Source organism: Capricornis sumatraensis, chromosome 1, assembly GCF_032405125.1.
Source record: "Capricornis sumatraensis isolate serow.1 chromosome 1, serow.2, whole genome shotgun sequence".
NCBI classification, from domain to species: domain Eukaryota; kingdom Metazoa; phylum Chordata; class Mammalia; order Artiodactyla; family Bovidae; genus Capricornis; species Capricornis sumatraensis.
In genome coordinates this window covers 11,426,579-11,445,653 of record NC_091069.1, presented here as the reverse complement: position 1 = coordinate 11,445,653, position 19,075 = coordinate 11,426,579, and the positions used below count along the sequence as shown (strand labels likewise).

General features: G+C 40.5%; 1 protein-coding gene across 1 annotated transcript in view; it reads right to left on the bottom strand.

The window, feature by feature from the left end:
- The window catches only part of PSMB7 (proteasome 20S subunit beta 7), a 56,330-nt gene extending 37,460 nt beyond the window's left edge, over positions 1-18,870 (bottom strand). Inside the window, exons 1-5 of the mRNA XM_068972132.1 lie at positions 18,762-18,870; positions 18,233-18,326; positions 17,377-17,474; positions 16,036-16,176; positions 10,619-10,734 (exon numbers count right to left, since the gene is read on the bottom strand). Of these exons, the coding sequence (XP_068828233.1) occupies positions 10,619-10,734; positions 16,036-16,176; positions 17,377-17,474; positions 18,233-18,326; positions 18,762-18,823 (511 nt within the window). The 5' untranslated portion in view covers positions 18,824-18,870. The remainder of the gene's footprint in view (positions 1-10,618; positions 10,735-16,035; positions 16,177-17,376; positions 17,475-18,232; positions 18,327-18,761) is intronic.
- Positions 18,871-19,075: the final 205 nt, after the last annotated feature.

Sequence of the window (19,075 nt, the reverse complement as noted above, 5' to 3'; positions counted from 1 at the left end):
GGGTTGGCAGCTTTAATAGAAATGAAGGTCCTTAAAATTTCTTTCCATGAAGTTCTGAGAGGAGCAGGAAATGGATTTCTACTGCTTTCCCCCCAAATCAATTTAACCAGATCTTTTCAGGAAGAAAGCTGCTCCTTTTGCTAAGAAGCAGTCCATTTTAAGCACCCAAGGACCTGTTTGCCACTGTGGACTGCCAGGGTGTAAGATGTATGCAGCGATAAAAGAGCAAGGCAGAGAACATTCTCATCCATCAGTGTCAGCTCTCCCTGACAGAGCGCTTACTCACACCTGCTCATCGTTACTCAGCTGGCCACTCATCCTGGAGAAAGTTGGTGCTTTCACAGACCCATGGACTGGGATCGTTTTTCACTCTGCTCTGGTCTACAAGGCCTGGTCTCCTGGCGCTGGTGCCTGCTCTGCAGGCCAACACCGACAACGTGTGAAGAGCTGACTTGTGAAAATGACACAATGATGGTGCTGGGGAAGCACATTCAGCCACTAGAGAGCAGCGGAACTCCTCTCAGCGCCTGGGAAAACTCAGACACTGACTGGAAATGGTTTAATTGTATGCATGCATTTCATTATAAGTCTTGGCCAAAAGCTTCTGAAGAGGCAGGCCAAGCAATCAGATAATCTTGCATGGGTTGCGGAAATCCACAATCGTCCTTTGTCAGCATAAACAGTTTAATTTGATGTTTTCACTCCTGAGTAAGCACTGAGTATTACATTTAAACCCCTTGTGAGGGGAAAGAATGCTTCCTTTTCATCAGCAAATGTACCTCAATGTCAGAGTCTATCTTTTATCTCCAATGAATAAAAAATATATATACTGCATTTAATATGCTAGGAAATAGATTTTAAAGCACCCAACAACATTTTCACTCAGAAAGTAATTTCTCAAGAAATGCAGTTCCTTTTCTAAATGTAATGTAGTAAAAAAAGGAGTTAAATTTTATTCTAAGTAAATCATTTTAAACACCACTTAAAGGGAACAGGGATTTTTCTTATAACTGCAACTGCCAATGTCTCATTGACCTGACAGACTGTAAACACTTATTCTTAAGGAAAGACTAACATTTGGGGACTTCAGGCCTAAAGAGTGAAGGCTGTGCTTTATTAATGTATTCCAATGAACTACCACAATGCATTAAGGCCAGAAAACTCAAACAGAGGAGTCAACTAACCCTATGTTGAAAGGATAAGATGGAGGATGAAAAGTGCCTTAAAATTACACTGCCTTTCCTAATCAGGCTCCCACCCTCGTCAGGCCCCGCCAAGAATCAAGCTGCCCCTCAGCACCGCCGACCGCAGGGCGTACACTTCCCTCTCCCACTACGGGAGCTTGAGGCAGTCGGAGCTGACAGGCTTTCAAAGGCACCTTTACGCCGGTCCACATTTCAAAACAGCTTCCCAAAGTGCAAGTTAATCCCTTTGCAGGCTTTTCCCAAGTCTCCCTGTTCTTCTCCCAAGAACCCTCAAGGACAAAGGACCACAGAGTTTACTAATTTATAAAACCACACTTAGTCTTAAATGTAAGTAAAGGTTTATCTTGTCCACAGAGCCTTGGGTGAATAATAAATCCTACATACTGAGAAAAATGCAAAAGCACTGTTGCGTATTTTTTCACTTTATTCACCTATATTATATCCATTTTATAGATGAAAAACAAACAAAAAATTAAGATCACAGAGGTAAAGGAACCTAACCAAAACCACACAGCTAGTAATGGTAGATCTGGTTGCCAGCAAATCCTTAGCTATATGACCTCCACATGAAAGGTCTTCTGATATATAAAATGACTTTCCTCTTGGTCTGTCCAATAAAGAAGTAAAGATGACGAAGCACTAGGTTATATTAGCAAGAATAAGAAAATACATTTTGTAGTAGGGCCAATTTTGAAACAAGAGCAGGTAAAGATGAACGAATTAATAATTAACCTCACTCTCTCTGAAATAGGGTTTAAAGCAAAGGACTCAAAACTGTGCGTACTGCATTTAACTTCTGAAATATACTCCTGGCAAGGGCTTTATTTTTGGCTGTAAACTAAGGACTAAATTCAAACTACAAAAGATTTAGTGGTAAAACATCAAGAGCAGAAAAAACAAGAGGAAGAGCACCCTAATATTAATTCAATACCTCACTACTTAACCTACAAAAAGAAACATTTAATATTTTTTACACAGAATCAAGAACAAAGTCCACACTAATTAGAACAGATGAAGAACCAGCAAAGACTGGCTCTGTTACACTCCCTGAAACAACATGATGAATTGTAGAAGTAAATATTTTCTCATTTCCTAACATAACGGCACCATCTATTGGCTTAGTACCACCTTTGCAACAACCAGGAAATCAAGATGCGTAATCCAACTTTCATGGGCTTTTGGTTCTCAGTTACTTAATTCCTGGCATCCCACAGTGGTATAAACTTTAAGACATAAAATCCATGCATCACACATTTTAAATCCTCTGAAATTCATCTTATTTAATCAAAGCAAGAAAAACTGCCAGGAAAATCTTAGTACACAGAACCGCACACAGAGAATGTGTTAGCACAAAAATTATCAAAATACCATGCACCAAACATCAATGATGTTCCACACACAAAGATTTTTACATGTGGTATCTTGCTTAATCCTCACACATTTCCCATGGAACAGACCTTAGAACCTCCATTTTCCTGAAGGAGAAATCAATGCTCAAATAGCTAACCAACGTTGCACTTGGATTTGAACCCAGTCTGACTACAAAGACCAGCTCTTTTCACAACCCCACCCTACCTTGAAAAATTAAAAATGATGCCGCAACACATGCAGGGGAAAGCATGTAGTGCTTTACAGAGCGTGTTCACATATGTGATACTGCAGCCTCCCAATGATCCAGTGATACCAAGTAAAAAAAAGTCAGTCAGCTTCTTTTTAGAAATGAGGGGTTTGTGGTTCAGAGAGGTTAGATGAGTAGCTCTGGTCAAGCATGTGCCCTCTGAGAAGGCCACTGAACTAAATACAGTGCTAAATCAGAGTTCACATCTGATTTCAGAGTTGAAAATTAATGTGGAAGAAATGTTTGCCATCTTGTAGTGCACTGGTCTAATATACATAGCACAGGAAAATTTTTTCAAATCAAGTCATGTGGAGGTAATAAAATGCCTGCACGAAGGTTGTACTTTAGAGTAAAAATAAGGAGAAAAATGGCAGGTCTGAATTCCCTACTGATGTTCCTAAGTTCCAACTTAATTCTAAGACTCTTCTTTGCCCACAAGGTGAGACATCTGGTATGTTTACTCTGTCCTGAATCTTTTTAATTGCTAGGGGGCTCTGTAAACTGGGACGTAAGAGGTACATTCCAGTAATTAGGAAATTGTATAGCCAGTTCATCTGGAGAGAGAATTTTACCTGGACGGCCCTGGCAGTGACCCAAAGCCTTCCCTAATGGTGCATATCAATGTTTATTCCTTAAGTTAGTATTCCTAAATTGTCCAAGGGCCTCATTTCCAGGAATGTCGGGCTTTAAATTTCATTCATATTAATTCTCTATGTGAATAAGTGGGCAAAATAAAAATTTTATATACGCTGCCAATGCAGCTACAAGGAGCACTGCCAAACTAATAGCAAAAGATGGTCCCCAAGCTTCTCCTGACACTACTTCAGTTTGTTTCATAAAGAAAAGCTGGCAAGTTAAAAGAATAAGCTAATTAATCTGAGAATTAAAAGAACCCACATTTTGTCTATTAAAAAAAAAGAACACCAAAACCCTTTTCCCTTTCTTAATAAAGTAAAAAAAATCTTGCCCAGCTTTCCACAATTCCACTAATCGATCACTTGCAGTCTCCTGCAAATTATGTTCGTAAAGTGGAAAATAATTAAATGAAACCTAAGGGGTGCATTCTTCTTGTTTTGAGAATGGATCAAATCACATTTGGCCTGAACCACTTGCCACACACCACTCAGTAACAACCAAGCCAAGGGGGAAAAGCCACAGAGACCCAGGGTTCTCAAGCCAGACCACGCACCTCCAGGCTGCGTGACCTCGGCACACCTCTCTAAGCCTCAATATTCTCATTCATAAGACAGGGATGATGGCAACCACCTCAGAGCAGTGCAAAGATCCTCTCAGTAAAAGGGCTCTCACAGTTGCCAGCACTGCAAGCGGACAAGCTACCGGAGGAACACAGCTATCATTACAGTCGGCATCCTCTTCACAAGATAGGTTTAGGATAGAAGCTGTCTGAGGGCCACACCATGAGGCGTTTGATGTCTTCTCCTCTTAAGCAAACCCTCAGGAAGGCAAGCCCTCAGCGAGGAGGTTCCTGGACCCGATGCTCAAGGAGCTGTGCCAGAAGGTTAAGAGACGCGCAAGACAAGACAGGTGTCTTCTGTTCCATGCAAATTAAGAGTAGCCTTCAGGCGCCTGGCTAGTCACCAATACAGGCCCATGGGTAGACAAAGTTTAGACGCCCCTGTCTTATGGGTAATTTGTAGCTTCCAGCTCTTACTGTCAGATAACTCAGGGAAAAAGAAAAGATCCATTAGAAAGCTATCTTTTTATTTTTCATAATAAAAAACTTGGTAATTTCACTAAAACATGAGAATTTACATGAAATACTCATTTTCTCACTTACAGCACGCTTTAGGAAAGCCTTAGTCGCACAGGGAATGTTAACGCTCAGTGGGCCCATTTCATTTAGGAGGGCCTTCTATTTCATCTGTAGCCGGAGGTTTGCTTTGTAGCTCACCCAAAGTAAGTCACATGAATTAAGACAAAAACCACTACATTTTGGCATTTCTGGGGTTCTCTCTCAATATCAAGCTCCTCGTCCCCTCAAAAAAAAAAAAAAAAAAAAAAAAAAGAGAAGAAAGGAAAACAACAAACACCTCCATGGGAAGCCAGAACAACTTCTTCAGGAAGAAAGGCAGCCCAGCACAGCTCCCACCACAGGGAAAGAGGCATCAAGCCCTGCTCAAAAGTGAACAATGGCTGAAAGAAACGAAGAGAATGACAAAGACAAAACCAGGACAGCACAAAAACTGTTATTTTATTTCACATTCTCTGATAAAAGGCTGCTCTTCACAATGGACTTGGATTAGAGAGAAACAAAATATAAAATTCATGTTGTCTTCGGGTGGTAGAATTGTGTATAATTTTGAAAAGTTTCCTTTGATACTATAAAGCTGTTTCAGTAAATACTGTTTTTAATATGCAGGATAGAAAGTCTTCACAAAGAACAGTCAAAAATATGCCAAACAAATAAATGCCCCTGGGAATTTGTGTAAATATTTTTAGTATTCAGAAGCAAGGCTTAATAGCTTAATGAAGTAACATCTTTAAGATGATAAAATCAAAGCAGCTGTGGTAAGCTCAGGCTTGCCTGGGCTGAAGGACAAGGGTTCAAATCTCAGCTTTGCTGCTCCCAGGCAGGGTGGTAACGGGCAGGTCAGTAAATCTAAGTTTCAGGTTTCTCTCAGTAAGAAGGCAATGACAGCACCCCTTGCAGGTAATTATAACTAAAAATAATGTGACAGCACCAGCAGACACTGGCACAAGGACACCTCCAAATTAGCTTTAAATTTAAAATAATACAAAACTAAAAAAAAGGACCTATCATATATGCAATGCTTTGTACTGTTCTCTTAACGGCCCAACTGGGGCCACACAAACGGAACACAATCTAAACCAACTCTCCCCAGGGGTTCTGTAACCTGTTCACAAATAATAAACAGCAGTTAAGGTTTCTAACACTAGGTTTCATACATACACAACCAAGTTAGAGAATCAGAAAATTAATTCAACATCTAACAGTCATTGAATCACACAGACTCTAGGAGTAAGACAGATTCTACTGACAGAGATCGCTGACTCTTGCAGGGGCAGGAAGGACAAGGGCTGGGACAGCAGAGGATGGACAAGGTTGAGTCCTGGAATCAAGTCTCACCCAAGTTCCTGGAGAGGGACTTGGTAACAGCCTGAGGCAGTTGCGAGGGAACATTCCCGGCAAAAAAGGCATTTCTGAAAGGAGGCAGCACGGCAGCAGTGGGAAGTGAGGGCAGCTCACGGAGGGCGAGGGGCCTGCTGCCACAAACCCCTGAAGTACGAGCAGAGGAGGAAGAGGAAATGAAACGGGAAAAAGGGTCCAGGGCCGGACTGGAAGGGAGGTGACCCCGGTGGAGGAGCACTGAGGTTGAGAGCTGGGAAGGAACTGGCATTGGAGGAGGGCAGGAGATGGTCAGAGGCTGCAATGGGGCCAAGTAGCTGGTTTCCGACCGTGGTCACCCCTGGACCCATCCATACTCTCAACATTTCCGGCCAGATGTTACCTCTCTCTCGGCCTCCAGACTTTCCCATGCCAATCCTCCTTCCCACGGCTGCTAGCCTGCTCCAACGACAAATCTTATCCTATCATCTCCTGCTTGAAACAGTAGATGGGAACATCCAGGACACAGACAACTCAGCCTGTACGATAGGACTCTCCGGACTAGCTCTCCAGCCTTGCCTCTCCTTCACCCTCCTCAAAGCCCAGACATCCTCATCCCTCCCTGTCTTTGCTCCTGCTGTGCCCCCTCCATGGAGCACTCCCCTCACCCACTGCACTCAATTCACCCATCCAGCTAAACTCTGGCCTTTGACCATACTGGTCCCTTGTGCACCGCAGGACCTGAAAAGTCTTTCTCTGGCAGGTAGGGAGCAGGGTGGCAAATTCCTAGCTAATTCCTACTTACCATTCAGGTCTCAGTTTAAGAGCCACTTTTTCCCATTTTTCACCTACCAGACTGGCAAGAATACCCAAAGTAGGAGAGCTTATAAGAGAAAGGCATTCTCACATTCTCCTGGTGGAATACAAATTAGTGCAATCGTTTTGGAAAGCAGTTTGGCAACAGCTCTCAAAAGGTAAGATGCACTGTACGGTCAGTCACCTGTCACTTTTAGAGGCTGCCCAGAAGCGGTACTTCCTGTGTCTGGGGAACCCCACCACTCTACGAACAGATGACTGAACTTTACCCACCATCAGCAATCTAGCACCCACCCTTTCCTGGAAGGAACTCTCTGACAGTGAGTGAGATGGCAGGAAGCCTCAGCTCTGGACGAGGCAGCTGGGGCAGCAGAGTGAGGAGTGAGCTGGGCCTGCACCAGCCAGGCCAGCGGGGCTGTCTGCAGATTCCACCCTTGCCTCCAATGGGGCCCATGCGGCAGCATGCTTTCCGATACTGTTCTCAGCCCCAAACCCAGCTCCTGCCCTCCCAGCTATTCTGTGAGTCATCTACTATCCTTAAAAAAAAAAAAAAAAAAAAAAAAATTCCTCCTTTCCTAGATCATCCAGTGATTCTAATGCTTTCAACAGAGAATTCTGAGCAATATGCACGCCCACCCTAATCCAGAAACTCCACTACCAGGAATTTATCAGATGCATTTACACAAGCTCACCAAGACACACACTCATCAACAGGACAAATGGTCACTTAAGTCCTGGTACAGACATACAGTACAATTCTAGGACAGTGTTATTATAGATCTGATATCGATCTATAGGCACTCATACAAAATTTCATACTTGGTTCAACTTGGTTCTTCGAAACAAGTTAATGGGAATGGAACAATATTTACAGCATAACTTCAGCAGTGTATTTTTAACAGGAATACACAGATAGATAACAGATAATAGGGATCTATAAAGGTGGATCATAAAATACCTCCTGAGAAAAAACACAGTAAACTCTTTAACGCTGGATACTATGAAATAGGGACTTATCTTTCACATATTTTTCCCGCACTTGAATGTTTTGTCATGTTCATAAACTGCTTTTCATTTGAAAATGTTTTCCTGTCACCTGTCCAATAAGGATAAGGACTTTCCAAACTCCCATTATCCACATACTCCTTCCTGTTAGAAATTCTCCCTTATAATTGTTCTTTTCCTTCAGGGCACTTAGCACAGAGCATTCTTTCAGATTAATGTGTATTTATTGTATTTATTAATGTGTATCAGATTAATTGTCTAATTCCTATCTCACACACAAAACTATAAGCCCTGAGGATAAGTGCTGTCCTGACCACTACATTCCCACTACCTAGCACATGCATGCTCAGTGGCTCAATCATATCCAACTCTCAGAGACCCCAAGGATTGTAGCCCGGCAGGCTCCTCTGCCCAGGAGATTTCCCAAGAAGAATACTGGAGCGGCTTGCCATTTCCCTCTCCAGGGGATCTTTCCGACCCAGGGAATGAACCCAAGTCTCCTGCATCTCCCGCAAGGGCAGACAGATTCTCAACCACTTCGCCACCTGGGAAACCCCCCAAGCACACAGTAGAGGCTAAATAAATTTCTAATAAATGAGTGAAAGTAACTTACCCTTCTTTTAAGATTCAGCTCAAGTGAAGTGAAGCTCTCCCTGAAATCTTCCAGTTTAGAAGTGACCATCTCTCCCCTGGGCCTCCACTGACCTTTGTACCTACTGCCCTTGTCTTTATACATCTATCTCCACCATTACACTGAGAGTATGTTGAGGGCAAGATCCAGACAGTCACTGCTCTGTGAAGCCTGCTACAGTGCTATTACACAGAAGGCACTCAAGAAACAGTTGATAAATAAATGAACAGATGGGAACAAGCGAACTAAACCTTAAAAGTCACATCTTACTTGTGTATCTAAAATCGGACGTTACTGGTATCTTGCTCTTCTTAATCTCCTATGAAAGCAAAGCCAGACTGTGGAGAGTAACGATTTCTAAGCCGGGCATGGAGCCGTCACCATGGACGCACACTGGACTTGGAGGGAAGCAGGTCACTGCTGGCCAGGACGGAGCACAAAGCGGACTTGCAGGAACGGAATGAGCAGACACAAATCTGCTTTACTCACTTCCAACAACCTTTCCTAAGTTTGGGATGATGCTCATAAGACAAATTACTACAGTTCAAAAGCAACAGAAACCAACTCAATTTTCCCATTGTAAAAATGAAAAGGCCTTGTATCAATGTTAAATTTTCTGATTTTGATGATGTCATCAGGGTGATATAAGGGAACGTTCTAAAGGATTTTGAGGTAGAGGGTTATAGTGTCCACAATTTACTCTTGAATGGTCACACACACACACACACACACACACACACAAATAGCAAAAATGCACCAGAGAGCGAGCAAGAATGTGGTAAAATGTTAGGTGACAAAAATGAGTCAAGGGTATATATGACTATTCATTGTACATTCTTGTTACCTTCTTGCAAGTGTGAAAATTCTTTTAATTAAAAAAAGAAGAAATGAAACTACTTAATAGAAAAGACTATTGCACCTTTACTACCATTTAAAGGCACCAGATGGGGAGAAATAAAAACAGTATCTTGATGGAGATAACAAACAAAATGGAACAAAGAATTCAAAACATTTCTAAAATTAGTCTATCTTCATTTTAAAATAATTATTCCATATGGTATCTGGGGGCAAATCATTCTTCTCACAAACAGGGAACATCTGTCATATACAAACCTCATAAGAGGCTTGAGTATTAAACATAATGAAATAGCAAAGTCTCACACTAACAATTTTCAGACTATTCAAGGCAGCAGTTATCCCTGGCTCTGCAGAGCCAAGATACCAAGACAAAAAATGTGAAAGTTAAACAACATCTAGAAAAACGCTGGTTACACATGGCCTGTTCAAATTTCTGGATATATGCAAAAATTTCACTCAGAAACTGAGCATGAGAGTTAAATTCAAAAATCCCAACTCTTCTAATGTAATTTTATCACTTTTTTTTTTAGTTATTAAAAAAAAATATTCATCTAGCATTTAGAGCTAAAATACAAATGTACAAAGCTGACATAAAAAGTGTAGCTACTATTTACAGAACAGGCACTGGGTCAGATGATTTACATACATCATTTTTAATCATCATAGCCTGCATGCATGGTGGGCACTACTGACACCATTTCAGAGTGAGGAAATCAAGGTTGAGAGAGGAACCTTCAATGTCCAGGATCCCTCAGCGACTAAACGGCAGAGACTCTGCCACTTAAAAACTCTTTGCACGTACCAGGCCTGTTCCCCAAGGCAGGCCTCCAGTCTTCCTTCTGCCTAGGAGCCCCTTTCACTCAAACCTCACCTTCTTCACGAACCTACTGTAACCTTCCTGTTTAACAGTATTATCTGGCTTCCACCCCAACGTTCTCAAGTCCCCTTACACTGCATTAATTTTCTTTTAACTTTCTGTTTTGAGATAATTGTCAATTCACAGGCAGATGTAAGAAATAATAAACCAAGTTTTCGTACACTGTTAACTCAGTTTCCCCCAAAGGTAGTATCTTGCATAACTGTGGTATAATATCACTTACATTATGCTTTTTTCTCCTAGTATTTATCACTTTCTAACATAAAGCTGTTGTTATTGTCTGTCCACTCCCATTAAAATATAAACTCCTTGTAGGCAAGACACTTAGTCTAAATTTTGTTCACTGCTATATCCCAAGCAGACAAAACAGGCCTAATCCCCAGAAGGAAATCAACAGATATTTGTAGAAGGAACCAAAGCACATTGTGCTGCCTCCTCTATCAGGAAAGAAACCAGCTCCTTTAGAGACTACTTTGGTAAATAAGAGGATTCTGAAACATCAGGGAAACATTACACTCACCCATGGTGACATAAGGCAACTTATCAGTTGATCCATGAGGATAGATGCTGTAGAGGTGAGGTCCAGTAACATCTACTCCCCCCAAAACTAGGGCTGCACCAATGTAACCTTGATACCTGGTGATCAGAGCATGCATAAGAAAAAAAAAAATGAGTCTACATTGCATCACTATAACTTATTCAAAAGTTGCATGGTAAGTCAGACAACAGAAAGTTTTTCTTTCACTACTATTGCTTCATTAAATAGCTACTGTTCTGATGGGGAAAAAAATAAGGAATGGAGCAAACATATTTGAACATCTATCAGTCAAAAAAAACTGTAAATTGTATGAAGCATCCATGTGCCTTACATCATCTCTGCCTCACAACTCCCTTCAAAAGAAGACACTACAGTTCTTATTGTAGAGAAGGAAAAACCAACCCAAAGTCATTAGAAAGTCTCAGAGCCAAGCGTGGCTTACTCCAAAGATCATGAATACCCCTCCCATCAGACCTCTCTGTGATTCGCAAATAAGGTCCCTTCCAAGTCAATGGTGAATTGTCGTTAAACTAAAACTGTTCAAATTATCAACCTCACCACAGGAAAATCACTTTTGTCAAAATACCTTTCCCTTGAATAAATCCACAAAATTATGGCAGATAAGAGCTCATACTGAGTAAAAGAAAAAAGTATTTCATTATGCAGGGAAGTGAACCATGAAATAACTCCATGACAGTTTATAAACCCATTGCTACTGTCCACGGTTTAAAGCCATCTCTCTCAGGAACATGGGAGAGACATTTTTCACCTGACCCCATCTGTTTAATTCTGCACATATTTGCTCCTTTGGACCCTCTACTTGGTTGGTTTTACACTTCTACAGATTTCTTTCCCTATATATGGATCAATTTTTTTAGAACTGCTATACTGGATAAACCTGCTGGCTTTGAAGTTCTCCAGTGTAAGCCTTTGGCTCTTTGGGAAGAAAAATGAAACTAAAACATGCTGAATTTGCCTGATGATACAATCATTAAAATTGATACAAATAAATTAACACAAAAACCAAAGTCCTAATTTTAGATTGCCTGAGACAGTTACCCATCAGGAAGTGCTCTAGGTCAAGTCCAATACTTCCTGCATCCCTTGATTACCAATTCATTACTTCAAATCTTCCATTTATAAGTGAAAAAATAAAGAGCAGGGAAGGATTTTAGAAGCAGTCTCAAGAGGGAAGAGAGGCCCAGACAGGGGAAGAAATTGGTCCTAAGCCACATGAGCTGGCAGCAGGTTCAAGAGTAGATCTTGGAACTCTGGGGTGAGAAGCCAGAGAATCACCAGACCCACCACTCCCACCCTAGCCCAGTGCTTGATCCACTATATATATATATATATATATATCTCCTGCCAAATAGACTGTTCAGTTAAAGTCAATAATAACCAGCTAGTTTCCTTCCAAGCTAAAACATAATCTGCTTGATGCCTTTAAAAGAGTCTAAGCTATTTTGGCAAGTCAATGAAATCCTTAAAAATTGATCCAGAAATTCTATTTCCAGGAATCTAATTCTAAAAATATAAAAGGATAAATATGCAGAAATGAATTCATAAGAATATTTACTGCAGTAACTGTTTATGATGCTAGAAAAGTGGAAACAGAATTACCTAAACTAATACACCTAGCTATACAGCAGAACACTACGCAATCATTAAAAATCAGGCCACGTGTTTCATACACAACTGATGGTAGGACAGCTTAGAACAATCTTTCTCAGCTACAATCCTGGCAATATGTATTAAAACGTTAAATGCTCCTATCTTTGACCCAGCAATTCCACTTCTAGGAATTTATTTTAGAATATAGCCTAAAGAATTAATAACACAAGCACCTAAAGATTCTACACTCCAAAGGATCCACAGAATACCATATAATTAAACATCTTAAAACAGCCAATATTGTTCCTCTTTAAAAATTGGTTAATAATATAGATTATTGTGATCCAACAAAAATTAAGATGTTGCTCAATGGCTCTTAAATTTTAATGGGGCATAGACCCCTCTAAAAGAGTGATTAAAACTGTGGAATCTTCACCCATAACAAGTGTACACACATGTTTTTCACTCTTTCAGCAGTTACAGGTCTACAGAACTCCTCCACAGGCTCAAGGTTAAAATCCCTCGATGCTGAGCTAGCTCATCTACTGATGGGAACAATACCAGGATGCACTAATATGTGAACAAGGTCAGTTACAAAACAACACAACAGTACTCCACCCCCTGCAAACACATATATGAGGATGTACACATGCAGAGTATAAAAGTCTCAAAAAAACAGATCTCAAAGCTTCATAGTACATGTGCTTCAGTGGCAGAATGTCAGTTGAAATCTACTTCCTTCCTGTCACATTTCTGTAGTGTCTGAATATTTTACAATGATCATACATTACTTTTATAGTAACTTATAAAAGAAGATTATTTTCTTTTTGAAATATTCCAACATGGAAACTACTCAAGATGCACTGGTAGGTGAAAAGATAGATATAGATAGAAAGCACAACTAGGATCCCATTCTTGTAGAACAAAACATGTACTATTAAACACAGGGAAAACCCTGAAGAATGTACATTAACCTGTTAGCATCAACTGCTTATGCGTGGTAGAAATTCAGATAATTTCTGTATTTTTTTTATCTATCTAAACATATATTCACTTTTTTACTGTGAACATGCACTTATGCAAAGAAAGGCAGAAGGAATGATCAAATTAATGGACAAACAAACAAAAAGATTAGAAGTATTAATGTATATACAAAGCCAAAATGTGACTCTCCCTAAATGGCAAAGTTTTAATTTTTTTCTTTGGGCTTTTCAGTATTTTCAAAATTTTCTACAATGAATATGCATATCTTTTGTTAAGGGGGGGAATACAATACAATAAGTTTTTAAAGCCTCTGCATATTCAAATAGTTTCCAGAATATAGACTAGTATATCTAACATCTCTGACAGACTCAATAAGAAGGTTCCATGTTCAGAAGGAACAAGTATCATTTACATCTTCTACATCTAGTCAAAGAAGAAAAATAAAAGTCCTGTTTAAGTAAAGAAAAAGATGCTCACTTCTGTTTATCAAACCCTCTTTTCTCACTGATTCACATACAAGAAAATGGATTATTTAGGAGGAAAAAAATAGCAATAAGAGCACACCCTGTACTCTATTTCAGCCTCTGAATGAGGATCTAACTGTGTAGCAGGCCCTGTACAAGGCACTGCATAAGCTTGGTTCTTTATTCATTTCCTCCCCCAAAAGTTAGAGAAACAGAACTATTATCCACATTTTATTGAGGTAAAACTGAGGCTAAGAAGAGTGAAGTGAACAGGCTAATGTCACACAATGTAAGCACTGTAGACAAGATTTGAAGCAACACTCTAAAGTCAAAATCTACGCTTTTTTCCCCCTTATACTAGTGACTCACTTTATGTAACTAACAAAAATGTCAAAAGACAGAACCATAATGATCCTGCCATAAATTTTAAGTTTTCTTCTCAAAACTTTGATAAAATTCAACTTTTACACAGTATGTTAACCAAAAGATAAAACACTGAAACAAGAGATTTTAGAATTTCTGAAACATTCTAAAGAGATCAACAGAAACATCTGCTAGATTTAGCTAAATGCTTTAAATGACATTGCAAGCAATCTTGAAATAGGCTATTTACTGCAATTTTACAAGCTTAAAAATTGTTTTAAATGTAATGCACCACACAAACCACGAGAGGGAGCTTTGCATTTAAAATCAAAATCACAAGTGTCCAGTTATCCTGACAACAGATGTACTTTAACAAGTTCTCACACTGTCCTGGAAGAATCTGATAGGTGATAATTCTCTAGTATTAGGATGATGATTACATACATAAATAATGGAAATTGCTGACATAAAGACTCAGTACAGTCAGGGTAGGAACTGGATAAGTATGACTAGGCTTCCTGCCATATGACTCATAAACCCTGGTATCTTCCACTGTATAAAGGGGGAATTATTCCACTGGCCTTGCTGCACAGCTACATTAAACCTCATATCCACTTACTGAGGGGCCAGGATCATGAAGATGAAGACCTGCAAATTCACAGGAAGGCACAGGCAGACAGGAAATAGGGAAGTGAACCACAAGGACTGACATACCAGAACACTCACTCTCACTTCTAAAGGCAACAACAGCCACTCAGTCCCAGATTACAGCCCACTTTATATTTTTATCAAAAAATTTTCTAAAAAGCTGGAAATCCATATTTTAAATTCAAAGCTCCAATTTATAATTATTTGCCACTACTTTTTAAATACACTATGTGACCCAAATGAAATTTCTCTACAAGCTGAATATGGCCTGTGAGCTGCCAGCTTACACTCTTTGCTCTCTGTTCCTGCTCCCCTTTAACTCTCAAAGGCCTGGCTGCAGCTGCTACCAGTTTGGGCAGAGAAAAAGAAAATGTCTTGTGTAGGTTGCTTCATGAATGATGAGGGCCAGAATAAAGACCTCTGATCAACTTTTCAAAAAATTTTAAAAAGGCATCAAGGTGTCCCTTCTATAAAGAAGGAAAGAGAAGAGAATTTGTTAAAGGTAAGGCAGTCACAAAATGAGAAACCAGTGTTACAACTCAGGACTAAATGCCTAGGCTATTTGCTAGGCATTATTATACACCACACTGCCTCTCTTCTCTTTATGAGAGCAAATGAAAAATGGACTTAAAATGTGAAAACTGTCTAGACCTATACAAACACAAAGTGATGGTGTGACTATTAAGGACTAATGAGAAACAAAACTCCTAAGAGGGACTCTCTATGGGAGTCAGTAGGGAGGGAAGGTAAGGGCAGGCAAATGACTGCACCTCTTTAAAGCCTCAGTTCGTTCACTTATAATTAGAGATGTTAACAGCCCTATCGCAGAGCTAAAAGGATAAAGTGAGATCATGCATAAACCACTTAGCACACAACCTGGCACAAACAAATAAATGTTGGTTGATATTAACGTTGTTATACCCACTCACAGCTAACTACAAATTGTCACTTCTCATTTCACTGTTACCTTACCCCTAAAAGAGGGAGAAGAAATAATCATTTGTGCATGTTCACAAGATGAACTTAAAGGTTCCTTCCAGCTCTAACTTTCTAAGAACAAAAAAGGTCTTTGTATCCAGCAATACCCTACGCCTCAGGAAATTATTCCACTGGTCACATGTGATTCATTTATTGAAAAAAAACAGACCCCATAAATTCAAATACATTATCAAAAGCCTTATGAAATTAAAGTGGTTTTTCAGTAACAACTGATTTCTGGATTAAATGTGTATTTCTGAATGCTTTTTCTCTAGCTTCCAGGGCTCCCTTGGCTGAAAATCTAAGACATGAGAAAAAGATGCTATAGAAATCCCCATCCTGAAACCTTACCTGAAAAGCATCTGCTTTAGCATCCGGTTGGCCGTCACAACTCTGGGAAGGCGGCCGGTGGAAAGGGAGTGGAGCTCCAAGTTGGAAGAAATAAGCTGGGTTGTCATGTCTGTGTCCGCAGCTGTCCCAGCACCACAACAACTAAAAAATACAATTAGAAGAAGTGCAGCTGAAATTTAATTACCAAAGGGCTCAATTAGAAGTGGAGCTTCTTGGAAAACATCCACAAAGGTGAGGGATATAGACAGATGTTTTTGAGTATACATGCACTGTTGCTACTCTAACCAATCTTAAATAAACATAAAATTAAGAGTGCACATCTAATTACATGTAAATATATTTTCTGTGGAGCAACGGAACCTTTCAAATCATTAGTTTCTATGTTCTTAACAGTGTGCATTTTATGGATCCGAGAAAACACACAAGTTGTACAAAAGAGCAAGGAATGTTAAAAGTCTTGCATTTGCATCTACCAAGTATCTACTACTAGGTACCAGTCATTCCCAAGTGCTGAGGATAAAGAAAATATGACACAGTAATAGCACTTGATTTCAAAGTTGAGTATAAGAGACATATTCTACAATATAGTAGCACAGGTAGAAAATGCTATAGGAAATTGGAGGAAAGAGCAATTCACTCTGATCTTTGAGGTTTCATTTAAGCTGGATTTGGAAGGAGAGAAAAAACACTATACAGACAGAGAAAAAAGGGTATTTCTAAGCAGAGGGGCTCCAAAAGCAAGGGTAAAACAGCTTGGACATGAGAGGAACAGGGACATGAAGGAGATAGAGACAGTCCAGGTACAACTGGAACATAGGGTGAAAGCAGCTAAATTAGGATGAAAAGATAATCTTTTTGTGAAATCGTACATGACTTTAAATATCATACTAGAGTTTCAATTTTATCCTGAAAGCAGTGTGAAATGTGAAAAATCTCTTGAAAAAATTTTAAAGAGGAAAGGGAGATCTATGAGATCTGTGTTTTACAAAACCCAATATGGCAGAAAAGTGAACAATAGAGATAGAGAAAAGACCAAAAGCAGAGGGACCATTTAAATGACAACTGCAATAGTCCAGCTGAGAAAAAAGAATTCAAACCAAGGCCTCAGTAGAAGGATAGGAGGGAGTGGATTCAAAATGCACACAAAAGGCAGAACTGGGTCAAAACTGAACTAAAGCAAAAAGAGGACTAGAAGATAACTAGTTTATGTCCATGGAAATGCCATTTAAGGGAGACAGAAAGAAAATACAGACTGAACAACAGATTTTATTAAGAAACAGTAAATGCAATTTTACCCCTGGAATGGTTAAAAAGGAGTAATTCGAACTAATCAATACTTACTAAATGTTAGGAGATATGAAGTGTATTTTTGAACAGTTCTTGTCCGCAACAACCATCCCTTCAGTTGCCCTTGTATCTGCTCCAAGAACTATGCCATCCTGTTTTTTAAAAATATATGCTTTTAAACAATTTCACATATACAAACAGTCCTCTAGTTCAGGAAAAACAACACTGACCACACCCTGCTCCCTGAACCACTCCCCTACCCACTGAAATACTGTGCTATACTTTCAGCATTCAAGAAAAGGCTTATTAATAAGCATTACTGGTTGAACCCTCAGTAGACAGTAGGAACTATCATTCCTGTTTTTAAACGAGGCTCAGAGGTTCAGTAAATTCCTTACAAATCACAGAGCCAATATGAGAAAAGTCTGGATTAAGATGCAGAAATCCTTCCATTAAATTAGCCAGGTCTGTCAACTTCTTTTTAAAAGAATTCGCTCTTAACCTCTAACAACAATAACCAGTTATCTCTTTTGACCCTTACAACAATTTAGATCAGGAGTTATTATGGCCACCTGGACGGGAAAGTGTGGTTGTGAGAACGAAAGTGACCTGCACAAAGTTAGAAGCAACCAAAAAAAGGCTAAATGGTTAAACAAATCTCCTTTTCTCGCATTACATCATTCTGTTTCCTCAATTAGTAACGTTAAGACAGAAAATTGGCTTCCTATCGAAAACTGAAAAGCGAGGTAAGAATATAAACTGTCGATAACTGCACAAAAAACTGAGTCTCTCCTAAAAGACCTTTTCCTGATGTAGTACGCTGTAAGATGTGCCCTTCCTCACACAGCCCAGAGAAGTAAAAGAGACCAGGTGGCCTGGTTCCTGCTGCTCTCAGCCAGCTCCGGCTTACCTTATAGACCACACCTGCGATAGTCGTCCCAGTTTTCCGGGCCGTTGGAAGCTTGTACCCTTTCTTTGCAAAATCGGCTTCCAATACGGCATTTCTGAGAGCAAATGAGAGAATAAAGCGTTGAAGGCCAGGACCAAATTGTGCCGCACCGGCAGGAAGAGTATCTAATAGGGAACTCAGAAAAAAGAAAAACGACTAGCATTTGCTTTCACGCCCATGTTGACTGGTTCCTCCCCCAAAGAGGACTGTCCCGTGTTTCTGCGAATAGAGCGTCTGACAGGACCCGCACCACGCCTAAGGAGACGGAGATGGAAGGTGTCCCGGTGCGCCGGGAAAGTGGACGAGCGGACCCGGCCTCAGGAGAAAGTCGCGCTCAGGCCCAGATTCCCCTGAGTCACAGGGGCCGCGGGCCGCGGGCCCCCTCTGTCCACCCTTGGTTCGGACTTCCTGGCCCAGACCGCAGCCCAACTGCGACCCCGACACCGCACTCCTACTCCCGCCCTGAACCCGGCCCAGGGCAAGGCCACACCTTCGGCAGTTATCGAAAGAGAAACCTCCAACTGGTGGTTCATACACTGACACAGCCGCCATCTTCCCGAAAAAGTACTTCCAGGCCGGGGGCGGGAGCCAACAAAATGAACAAATCACTTCCGGCGCCACCGGCGAGCTAGGGCTGAACGGGCGGAGCAAACTCCGTGCTTGGGCGATTGATCTTAGAGTTACAGGCTCCTAGAGGAGCCTGGCGATGTTTGGAATAGAGCGCCTCAAGTGGAGGGGAGGAGAAACTGACGCCCGGAGTAGGCAGAAAGGACTTTTTATCTAAGGTGGACAGCCACAGACCCG